Source organism: Juglans microcarpa x Juglans regia, chromosome 3D, assembly GCF_004785595.1.
Source record: "Juglans microcarpa x Juglans regia isolate MS1-56 chromosome 3D, Jm3101_v1.0, whole genome shotgun sequence".
Lineage (NCBI taxonomy): Eukaryota > Viridiplantae > Streptophyta > Magnoliopsida > Fagales > Juglandaceae > Juglans > Juglans microcarpa x Juglans regia.
This window is the reverse complement of record NC_054598.1, coordinates 37540284-37552992: the sequence shown is the minus strand read 5'-3', so window position 1 is coordinate 37552992 and position 12709 is coordinate 37540284. Positions and strand designations below refer to the sequence as shown.

At 32.3% G+C, this 12709-nt stretch overlaps 1 protein-coding gene across 8 annotated transcripts; it reads right to left on the bottom strand.

Annotated features, from left to right (window-relative positions):
* Positions 1-149: 149 nt before the first annotated feature.
* LOC121254391 (CDP-diacylglycerol--serine O-phosphatidyltransferase 1-like) lies at positions 150-9010 on the bottom strand. 8 transcript variants are annotated; one of them, XM_041154410.1, is made up of 14 exons: positions 8911-8995; positions 8585-8670; positions 5766-5958; positions 4859-4921; positions 4715-4774; positions 4480-4570; positions 4175-4229; positions 3933-4012; positions 3690-3806; positions 3515-3599; positions 1489-1580; positions 963-1216; positions 752-840; positions 150-609 (listed from the first exon to the last, which is right to left on the bottom strand). In XM_041154410.1, exons 3-14 carry the CDS (start codon positions 5927-5929, stop codon positions 482-484), a joined length of 1278 nt encoding a protein of 425 aa, XP_041010344.1. In that variant the 5' UTR covers positions 5930-5958; positions 8585-8670; positions 8911-8995; the 3' UTR covers positions 150-481. The 8 variants fall into 8 exon arrangements, with proteins under 8 accessions (XP_041010344.1, XP_041010337.1, XP_041010341.1 ...); XM_041154403.1 differs by having other exon boundaries at positions 8854-8930; XM_041154407.1 differs by lacking the exon at positions 8585-8670 and having other exon boundaries at positions 8911-9010.
* Positions 9011-12709: the final 3699 nt, after the last annotated feature.

Genomic DNA, 12709 nt, shown 5'->3' with positions numbered 1-12709 from the left:
GTTTGGTATACGAACTCACTTGCAAGAAGACTTTTCCATTTAGATGAGTGAGTGAGGGAGAGGTTTTGCTGAGAGAGAAACCACTCGAATAGATTATTAATGTTGTCTAGGCACACTCACTTTTTGCTACATAATTGATCAACTGCAAATGACAAAAATTCTCTCATGGATTAAAATTTGAGGCTAATCACATAAAAAAACTGTTCTACAACACCAAAAACGGGGAGGTCCAAAAAGGCTCAAGAAAACTGTACTACAACAGCGGCAAACCAAACTAAACAGTAACTCACAAGCCTTAGATTACAAGCATTTCCCACAACCTATACTGTAAGAATAATCTCTATATGCTCAACAGACTGATCCACTAACCTAAGAGAATATAGCATTTACAGTTTATAATGGTGTTGGGTATTTACAGCAATTGATGGATACCCTCAGGGAAAGGAAGAAATCAAAGAATGATGTATCGCAATAGCAAAAATCATCGCCTCTTTTTACCAAAACTCTGATGCAGTTGCCAAGACCAAGCAAGGAGGAATATTAAGAGGGCCACCGCAACGGACATCCAGAAAATGACCAACCACAAAGGCATTGGATTAGGATATAATCCTGGTGGAGTCAAGAAAAGGGTCATTAAAATCAAGAAGCAAATAATTTTGCAAGTGTCAATAAAAAACTTCACTAGTTAACAATATACGGCGTAAAACTCGGAAAGGCTTCAAGATGATTTGATTAATATAGACTAACATACCATGACCAAACTTGATGCAAATGAGAAGCTCAACAATGCAGATAGCAAGTGAAAGCCAACAAAATGCTCCAACTTTCTTCACTGGTTTGCTGGAAAATGAACATGGTAATTAAGCAGGACTAAATGCAAATTCTTTCGTAGTAGTGCAGATATTCTTAAGAAATGTAGCATTGTTGTTCATGTGAAAATACTTGGCAGAAAAAGAAAGTACCGGTCTTGAAGGTACGAGTTGTACTCGCGAATTGTTGGTATTGCAATTAGCCACCACAATATCAACCTATACACAATCACAGGGTTCCGTGGAGGAATCCAAAGACAAAACTTCAAAAAGAATGTGTTCAGCTCTACTGTTAAAAACACAACGCAAAGACTGAGAACTTGAATGAACCGCCATGGACCAAGCAGGGGGTGCCACTCATCTTTGTCCCACTGTGCTGGGGTGAACTGTCCCAATGTTCGCTTGAACTGGAAAAAAAAATGTAAAAGGACACATTTAAAAACAAAAACTGCGCAAGACTAAATGACCATAAAACAAGAAAATATTCTACCTTAGAAAGAACAAGGAAGATCTAAATGTGTAACATCAAATACCAGAATCAGTTCCATCTTTCTCTAGAAATTAATATACAAATACTCAATGTCTGATTAGAATCTTTCCATAAGGAAAGGAAAACTAATGCCTATAAATAATAATTAGCAAACAAGAGAAGATAGATGAACATGACATTTAAACATACTCTTCCAACAATATTAGGCTGACGGCTTAGACCAACCCAGTTGTATGTTTTTCCATCAAAGTACCTGACAGTGTGCATCCCTGCCCAGATGCCTGCAAAGTAAACCAAACAGAACTTGTCACAAAGACTTCAACCAATCTGAAAATACCAATCTAGATATAAAAGAAACATTAAATATAATAAACCATTAACTGCTAAAATAGAAAGACTAGCTGCAATAATCGCATTCCATAAGCTAAATTGGCAGAAGCAGCAAATGACAATCCTGCTTTATGATACCACCATACTTTAATTTTATAATGGCAAATTGATTGATAAAAACTGGTGACCCAAAGTTTTTTTTTTTTTTTTTTCTGTAGCTCCAATTTCTAATTGTGTCATACAAGGTTTATCAAAATCTGAAGAAGATAAATAAGTTTCACACATATGAACTTATCAAAAAAAGAAAAGTTTCACACAGATGACAGATGTGTAAAATAAAAGGCAAGAAATCATCAAACAAGCACAGAAACCACCAAATCAATCAGGGTAAATTCCAACTAAGTATAAACCAAACATTTGGGAGAGTGCCGGGTCCCGGAGAATTAATAGATGTAATATGTGTATGGGTTAGAGAGATAAATATCCACGGGTAAAATATTACCCCTGGAAATTTAACAAATCTTCATTTTAAGATCATTCCAAGTCAGTCCTATGAATACAGATTAAAACACCAGAATATCAAATAACTTTAAGATCTGCACTAATAAAATGCTCCATGTTGTGGCTTGTGCTCCACTATATAGCAGTTTTGGCTCAAATAATAGGTAAGCTTAAAATGAAAGCCATAGCATTAAAAGTAATGCAATAAAATGAATAAGTTAAAATGTTATGATCTACATTTCAGAAGGTGAGCTTAACTAGAAATGGGTAGGAAGAATGCTGACTGCTATATTTCACTCATCCACAAGAAAAAAAAAAAAAATGGGCAGGAAAAAAAAAAAAAGGGAATATAACACAAAGAGTCCCACAGGGTTGATACATCACATTATATAAGGTTATTAATCATGGTCCTAAAATTCTCAATGCATTAGATATTTGCCAAGATCCTACCAGTTCCTTAAAAGGTGTACGTATCAATCAAGATATCAAAAAGAACTATTGCTTGACCCCACTTTTCCGCTAAAAACTTTTTCTCCCTAGGATAACTAGATAACAATCTGCCATTAAGGGCATCCCGAGCATCCCAAAAATTCTTACTGTTCATAAATGGAAAAATACTTCATAAAGCAAACACTATAGGTAAATACAAAAGAAAAATGACTTGATAGCCACACAATCAAAGATCTGATTCTTTAAAGGTTCACAGACCAGAACGATTATAAACCAGGTAATATACTGCAGTCAACAATGATAAGGGTAAATAAATCAAGAAAAACTAGTTGTAGACCTAGCGATATGCATGAATAGTTAAATTTATTAAATGAAAAAACTATATGTAACTAAGTTAGAATACTTCGAACCATTTTTTCATATAACTTTTAAAGGAGTGTCAATGTGAGCACATTGATCTCCAAAATTTGGTTTAGCACATTAATCTTCTCTTTATTTACTCATTTGTTTCTATGTTAGTGATAAGAAATCTCTATAAAAGGATCTAGATCTCTTTATAGAGTGTGTCAATGTAATCATGACAAAAAAAATGTAATGTAATCATGACAATTAATAATAGACTCTTTAACTTCCACAACAATTTTATAACCTTTATGATCTATTGATTATGAAATGCTTAAATTGAGATAAGAAGATATGCTAGGAAAACTAAAAGACTCAACTAACTTTAAATTAAAATTACTTTTTTCCAATAAGTAACTTTAAATCAAACTTACTTAAAAGTTAGATATATTATTTTTCATTCAATCACTTAATTTAACGATATAAATTATTTTAAAAACATAATGGGGAGTGGATGACATGACTTCGTATGAGCAAAGTTTCATATATCCAAAATTATAGTAGATATAGATAATAGATCAAAGACTCTCACCAAACAAATTGCAGATCAAAATATCAAGAATTATACTGTCCCACCAGCACTCATTGAAGTTTGGTAACATGTGGCGGAATGTAAGCTGAAAATACCACATAAAAATAAGTCTACAATAAATCCGAACTGAAAATGGGAACCAGAAAAGAGACATGTATTAAATAAAGGAACCAACCTCCATCATTTCAAATCCTATTGATAACACCCACAGAAGAGGCTGATTACGGATCAATATTGCCTTACCCCACCATCCGATAATATGAGCTAGCACAAACTCATCAAAAAGTGTTCCCTACAAGAATTCAAAAGAAAATAAGAATCGTGCAGCACCCTGATATTGTACTGATGTACGACAAGAGCAGAATAACATGCAGTGGAATCAATTGAAGTAAAAAGGTAGTGACAGAAGAAATCATACATAAACATTGTTAAACCTGCTTGTGGGATTCTCAGGTACATATATGCGGCAATCAGTGCCATATGATCTTTCTGGAAGTTCTGCATGAAGTCATGCAAATAAAATTAAATTTCCCAACACAACCACTAACAATCTTTTCCATCATAATGAAGTTGTATATATCATGTACACCACAAATTGAATGATGAAGAAATCCCTCGTAATTACTATCAAAATTAACGGTTGCAAAGAACTAGCATTACCAACGCCAAGATCAGGATGGAGAAACTTCATAAATTGCCGAGCATCATCACGCTTCTGGAAAAAAAGAAGGTGAAGTTTGATCAAGACATGCTTAATTTATCAAATTGATCATATCAAGTGGTGAGGTATTTTTAAGATGCTTATAACTGAGAATTTCCCAACACCAATAGAAAGCAGCACATATAAGATGATTTTGCAACAAGAAGGTCCCCATAACTTTAATTTGTAATTTATAAATCCACACAAAAAAATCAGGTTTGTTTTGCACACACTTTAGAAAGCTTGCTTCAGAAAAGAAATCAACCTGAAAAAGCAAAAATGTGAGGGCGACAAGGTACACAACGGCCATTCCATGTACTAGGCGCCAAATTGCAGGATGTGGCCTAATAAGGACCCTGTAAAAGAATATAATTTTAAAAACGTAGCAGCATAGAACTGATTTCCAAACTACCTCTCCAACCCAATAAAGATTATCACTATCAAGTCACAGGTTTTTTTTATTAATGAACATTATTTCTTATATTGAAGTCTGAACTTACGTGGAAGGAGCTTGCAGCAAGCAGTAAGCAAGAAAAACTGCAATCATAGCCCATACACCCCTACAAGAAACCATGAGAAAATTATTAAGTGCTGAAGAAGAGAATTCGAATTAACTTCACTCGATCAAGAAATATGACACAAACCTCTTCACGGATATAACAAGATCACCTGCACCACCTTCAGGGTCAAGGACTCCACTTGCCCAGCTGTTTGTACATCAAGCAAGCAACCAAAAAAAACAACAATATCAATGGCAATTAAACCCCATCTAATGAAGTACTGCAACAAGGATGTTACATATGATACCAACATTCCATTGTTGCGTTGAAAGTACAGCAGCTACAAATAGCTCATCCAAAAGGATGTTACTTTTAATCAAAGCCAACCCTCCCTATGTAGGAACATTAGACAACATAAAACCATTTATATTCAATGTTGGTTTATAAGAAACCCACAAACAAGGTTTTGAATATCCTTCTTCCTTCTCTCCCTGGCAAAAGTACATGTGGAGCATAAAAATGTCCAATTTGTAATACTAGGGATGTTCAGCTCTATTACATTAGACAAGCTGAGACAGAATAAAACCCCAAGACTTTCCCTTGTGCTGAGAAAAACAGCATGTTAATTATATCCATAAACTTATTCATGCGAGTCCTGTTCTATTAGAGACGCCTAAAGCATTGGCGCATATCCAAAGTAAATGAAACTAATGACTAGATAAGTTACTGCAAGCAGAGAAGCAAGATGAATCACACTAACCTACATATATTAAAAGCCATTTCTCTGGTATTGGCAAGTGGCAACTAACCCCAGTACAGCAATCAGGCTCATGATACAAAGGGACATTCACAACAACCAGAAGATACCAGAAGCTTTATGCAGGACCACCAGATCAGAATTAAGTAGGAAAGAAAAGTGTATCCAGGTTGGAAAATATCATAAAATGGAAAAATATAATTAATGATCTGGAAAATTTACTGCTAAATGAGTAATCAAAATTTTGATTAGTGACTCAACATATCATCAGATAAGAACCTACTTATCACTCACATAAGAAAACAGGCACCAATAAGTAGCAAAGACACAGTACGAGGCTTGTATGCCCATGCAGTCCATGGATCAAATTCTTCACTAGCACGCATTAGACTTGCACTGCCATTTTCTTTGGTATGAAGATCCTGTCTCCCTACTCTTCTATGCCCATTAGGTCCCATATGTACAACAGATGTAACTTGCTTACTGCCTACAAACCAAAGAAAACAAAAAGCAAGCAGGTATTTAGATTTTAGAGCCAATATTAACTTCCAAACTTGCCAGTCCTTGATTAAAAAAAAAAGATCATTAAAGCTAATGGAAACCAAACATAGTGTCAAAAAATGTAAATGAGCATAGAAAAATAACTCCAAGAAAAGTGAGGCATTCAAGAAACCAGATATCAGTATAATTGATGTTTATAGGTCTGCCTCAACACCAAATCAGATTAAAATGTAAAACATGATATTCATCTATTAAAGAGGCCATAGTATTTAGTTGATGGCCATCCCCGAAAAATAAAAAATAAAATCAACAGAAGCCAAAAAAAGACAAAAATAAAAAGCCTGATTACCACGCAGTGTCCTATCATAATGATAAAAAAAAAATTATAATACAAATACTCCCATGAAAGTTGCTGTAACATATATATATATATATATATATATATATTGATTTAAGAAATAAAAAATAAGAGATAATATTACAAAAATTTAAAAATGTCATTAAACAATACTCTAGTGACATTTTAAAGTTAAGGCAAATTACCCAATTCAAACATGCAACATAATTCCATTATCGCGACATTATCAAAATGCTCACTAGGAGTTCATTACATAAATGATTCAAAAAAAATACCTAAAAGAAATTCGTGAGCACTATGCATTAATTACATTAATAGAAAAGGTACAGCATTTAAAAACCTTATTCTTAAGATTTCTACAATGTAATAAATAACTAACAATATTCGCCCCAGATCCATAGTCATATGTAATTTTACCTGGACATCAGGCAACGGTCTATTATTTATAATTTTATGTACAAAATATATCACCTTAAATGACATAAAAGGAGCCATTAAAGATAATGAGCAAAAATTTTTTTAAATGGAAAAAGTTCCTATTGATCTGAAAACTACAAGCCACACAATCAGTTGGACAAAAGCTCAAACTTTTCTGTGGCCCCATTATAATGATGGTTTAATTCCATCATTACCATGGAGACATTCGATCCCCATGATACTGAATGAGAAACATATGTTTAATATCAAAGAGACTTGCAATGTAAAAGCAATTTAAAGTTGAGAATTTCTGGAATATTTCCAGGAAAGAATATAGAAATCTAGAGAGGCACAAAAATACCCCAGATAACCCAACATAAAAGGGTATGCTCCATACAGCTGTCAAGGATATGAGAACACCATTCAACTACTAAAATCTCGTCACCCATAAAAAACCCACATAGAGTCCAGATGATTTACGATTCAATTCTCCATATTGTTAAAACATGGAAGTGAGATACTACAAACTGCAATCTTTCAGTAAAATATAAATAAATCAATAAAAGATCCAAACTTTAGGGTGATTTTGCACCAAAAAAGATACATAAATTCCTTCCAGGATCAAAACAAATAGCCAATCCCCCATTTCAATAGATCCTATCGGATCCAAATTTTAGAAAAGAGTTTGGCCGAGTCTTGGAACCAATTGAAATGGAAAGTGAAATATAACTTCTAATAGCCTCCTTCAGACAAGATTTCAAAGCAATAAAAATCGGATTGTTATGTGATTTAGCCACGCATGTATACATTAGAATTCAGACATCGTCATTAAACCCTGATTATAGGTGGAAACCTACATAAACCTCTAGTTGGCTCCCCCATCTGTCCTCAGGTTAAACATTGTTGGGGTAGGGTTCGAAAGTTAAAAACCAATATATGAACAGTATAATTAATAAACTTGACAGTATTGCCCATAATGTAATTATGCTACAGTAACCTCCGAATAAAAAACATTACATGCTCTTAAAACATACGAAGAACCCAGAAGATTGGTGTCAATACGAAGACAGCATTTGTCAGAAAATTTAAAGAAAAAAAAAAAAAAACTGGCCCTGGTTATTAACAACGGAAAAAAAAAAAAAAAAAAAAACATTGAAATTAAAAAACACTGTTTAAACTCGAAAAAAGAATAAGGACATCGGTAGTCGGTACTTTGATCGAGTAAAACACTGTTCAAACTCGGAAAAGAAAGCGCAATTATTTTGAACTGTGTTATCTCTGGGATTAAAAGTAAAAAATAATAAAAATATGTAGAAAATAGTAGAACTAAATCCAACATTAGTGCCGAAATTCATTTATCGAATAAATCAAAGAATCGAATCATTGCATGTGATCAGAAACAAATATTTGATTCAAAAGAAATATAGGGAAGCAGAAAACACAACTCAAAGATTGTCCCAGTAAAATTAAAACAAAAAAAACTTACTGCCCTCGAAATCAAACTTGATGAATGATTTTTATAGCAATAAGAAAAATAAAACACGAATGAGAATATAACAACACGCATTTACGTACAGCGAATACGAATACAGATTCGAAAATAAAGGCGAAGGAAGCGGTCAGTATATAAAACGACACGTATACATACATATATATATACACATACGAGGTTTGTATATATATCTATACGTATATATGTATGTATATATATATATGTGAAGAGAGAGAGAGAGAGAGATAATGGAGAAGTGATTAAGAAGAAAAAGGGAGGAGGAGAGGAGAATTCTACAGAAAAAAGGTGGGCAGTAAAGGCAACAGGGTTGGGGGCGTTACTTACGTAGAGAAGCTGACGAGGAAGACCTGGGCGTACGATTGGAGAAGAAGGCGATTGTGGGCGTCGGATCAGAGGGAGAGAGAGGAATAGTAGAATAACACGGGAGAGGGAGTTATCAGAAGGAGAAGGAGAAGGAGAAGAATATATTGATATAAAAAAAAGAACAGAATAAAGATGAGAACTTTTTGCGATGAATAGATAAAAGATAATGAATCTGTATTAATAATCTCTTCCCCTGGGTCAGTGAGAAAAAAGCGAAGAGAAAGACTCACAGTGCATCAGCCATCACGGAGAGAGAGAGAGAGAGAGAGAGAGAGAGAGACACTCACTGCAACAGCGGCGTAAAGGCAATGGGGATTTTGATGCTGATGACGATGATAAATGAAACAGAGCGACACCCAAACAAACACAAACAAACAAAAGGACCACGACGGTCAAACCCTGATTTATTTGAAGATATTTATATTTACATAAATATATATATCGAAAAAAAATAATTTACTTTTAAGAAGACTAAATTACCCCTGGCTAGCTTCTTTAATTGCGGGAATCATAATCACCATATTCTGATACCGATACTTTCCCAATTGTCAAGCATCTTCCATCTTCTTATCTTTCCTTTTACCTTTTCCAGCTTCTCTCCCTTTTGAGTAGACAATAGATAAGATTAGGACTTCCCTTTCTTGTTTAAGTGGAAGTCTCATTTTTGTTTTTAATTCAACTTTAATAAAAAAAAAATATACATATATCTTAAAAGGTTTTTAATATTTTAATATAAGTTTTGCTACAGGTGTATTAGCACACCACTTAAAGAATGGCCTATAATAATTGAAAGAAAAATAAATAAATAAATTAATTATTTTTTAGCATTATTGGTGTTGAAAGCTTCCATATCAGCGGTATACTGGATGTGTTAAAAAGAAGATTTCTAAATAAATATTTTCTATTTTATAAAAATTTTAAGATGCAACATCAATATCACATTTCCTTTGTTTTTCTGTTCAATTTTTTATTGTATAAAAGAGTTACGTTAGATACAAGTTTTTCGATTTTAGGACAAACCATTTCTATTTAAAAAAAGTAAAATTTCAATTCCAAAATCTTGAAAATTTTTAAATTGATCGTCTTATTCCAAGCAATTTACGATCATCCAAGTAATTTATAATTGTTTTGCCCAACTTAAATGGATATAATTTCAAGTCACATATAGTTATGATTTAAATAATTTGAGAAGAGAAATGGAGAATGTCCAAGCCATTCATTATTCTTGTATCCAAATAATTAACTACATCTTCATCTTTTGATTGGCTAACTTATGACTTGAGATGCTTTTCCTCTTCTTTAATCAGATTTTCTTCTCTTCTTCTTATTTTCCCCCTAAGATACGGAGGAGGAGGTGCCTTTTTAAAAAAAAGTAAGAAGTGATGGCTAATGAAATGCTTTTTGTAGGCTTTGTACCTACACAATTGTAGGCTCTCTCCCTCCCTCTCTTTTTCTTGATACTTTCAAAGCACTACCACATTAGTTATGCTCTTTGTACCTACGCATTTATCAACACCCGTTCCTCATTACATCTCATGCAACACAACTTACGAAGCCAAATATGCAACTATTTTCACCAAAAAATATAAAAGATTTAACCTCATATAAAATTATCATATAAAATATCTAACCACCTTATAGTTTCATGTTATTTATCAAATTTTTACCAAAAAATAAAAATATATTGGAATCATATATCTCCATACATTTAATCCACTTTTAAAACACGCATCACATATAGTCATCATATTTTAATAAGAAATATTATACATCAGCTACTATTCATTCCACGCCTAACAATTTTTTCATAAGGTGTAAGATATTTTTCATAAAGTGTAGAGTGTGGGATAGTGAATAGTGACTGATAAGAAGAATTATTTTATTTCAATTCATATGTGTTATAACGAAATCACTCGTAATTTGATAAGTTTACAGATACAATTGTGTGAAAATGAAGTTTAATAAAAACATAATATTTGTTTTATTCAAATATAAAATAAAGAAAAATTATTTTCATCAATCACTATTCATTATCCCACATCCTATAAAAAAAAATTATAGATATGAGATATGAAAGTAAATAATGATTGATACATAGAATTCCTTTAAAATAAAATGATGAAATTCAAAATTGGGTTAACTTATTAATTTTGATTGTGAGAATCGATTATATATCGAAGACATTTTCTTTTCATTATAAAATTATTAGAGAGACATAAAAGTTGAATTTGTGTCTGTTTTTGGCCCCCCCACAAAGTCCTGATGGAATTTGTAAACTTGAAGAATATATAAGAGAAAGTGCTGTCTGTCTCTATCTATCTCGCCACTTTTGTGCATGGGGATGTGGGTTTGTTTGTACACTAAAGGTCTCTTCGATGTGGAGGGTCAAAATTTTCACAAAAAGCATGCACTAAATTAGCTAGCAAAATCATCAAACATATAGCTTATAAGTCAGTCATCATGATCATCTTGATCTTTCTTTTTTTCTTTTGGGGTTGCAGATGGAGGAGATCGGTAAGAGATCAGACGCTAGAAGATTACAGCTAATAGAGATAGAGTTCATAAATGCAATTAATGGTCAAGATGATTCCCATTTGGACTGGTATGGCATCTAAAGGCCAAAAGCGACGTGTCGAATAGGATAGTACTGCACCCTTAATCAGAGAGATCCCTAACACACTCCCCAACCCTACCCCTAACAAATTAAACTCACAATAATAAAAATTAATTAATTAATTAACATAACTTCTCTCACAGATTCATTCCTAAAATAATGATAATAATAATAATAATGAATATTAATGATATTGTGGGAAGGGACCACAAACAGGCAGTCAAGCAACAAGTCTTTCATTCTTTTTTTGGTACGAATATTAATAATGTCATGTAGTTTGACAGGATCAGTATTTAAAGACGGAGGTGCATGCACCAGTATTATTTATTTTATTTTTGTTTTTGTTTTGTTCAGAAGTGCAGCATTATTAATATTTCAGTCATGTTGTTATTAATTTTGTATAACTTTTCGAAATTTCTACATCTTTTTTGAGCAATTAGTTATAGAAATTAAACACATGAGATATAGAAAACAAGTATAATGAATTTAAAGTTCTGTTCTATATAGTTATTTTTACGTATTTTTTATATATTCTACTGATGTAATTGATCAAAACAGTTATATATTACATTTTAAATTGCCATAATTAATGATCGGTCCAAGAATTCAAAAAAGTAGATATTTATGATCATGTGGCATGCCTCTCCCATTCTTTAAGATTTGTAGTCTTTTATTCTTACCTATTTAATTCTCACGGTAGTAAATTAGTAATTCATGAATATTGATATATAGTATAATTAATCTATACGTTTTTTATTGTTTGAAAGGTTAATAGAGTAATTTTGGTAATTTAAGACGTATTCATGAGTAAAACATTATTTATTTAGTTTGACAGGGAAAATTAACTATATTTTTCATAGAAAAAATAATTCATTAAAAAACAGGAAAAAAGAGAGTCTAATTTATAGTGTATTCTTTCTGAGCTATATATCGTGTTCCCATGCAAGAGGAACGAATGTATAAAGGATTATTAGGATCGATTGCTCGTGTGATTAAAATTAGCCTTCAAAAAGTCAATAAATAAAAATTAAATAGTACTCAAATCAAGACAGTAAACCATTTTCTCTTCTCTTCTTCTTCTTTTGTTTTGTTTTTTTTTTTTAAAAAAAAAAAAACTTGATATCTTCCTTGCCATTCAAATATGAAATATGCATGAAAAAAGCTAGAATATTACACCATCACTTAAGGTTGATACACTAGTCATGATATCCTACCTAGTATTATATATATATATATATATATATATAGTGTATAAATGACATAAGCCGGATCAAGATCTCTTCAAGTTTTTATTAGTCTTAAATGACATAAAGATAGGAGTTCTGTTACATACAATTATTTTTGTGTATTTTTTACGCACTCTACTAATGTAATTGACCAAAACAGTTATTTTATATTAAAAATAAAAGTGACGCAATCAATCATATTAGTGGAGTGCGCTGCAAAGAGTACTCAAAAGTGATTATCCATAA

Excerpts from the sequence above, each read along its gene's own strand:
- LOC121254391 (XM_041154403.1), bottom strand. Across the intron at positions 1,581-3,514 it reads TTTGATCTGCAATTTGTTTG|GCATCTGGGCAGGGATGCAC; the intron begins GTGAGAGTCTTT and ends TTTACTTTGCAG. Across the intron at positions 841-962 it reads AACTCGTACCTTCAAGACCG|CAAACCAGTGAAGAAAGTTG; the intron begins GTACTTTCTTTT and ends TTCATTTTCCAG.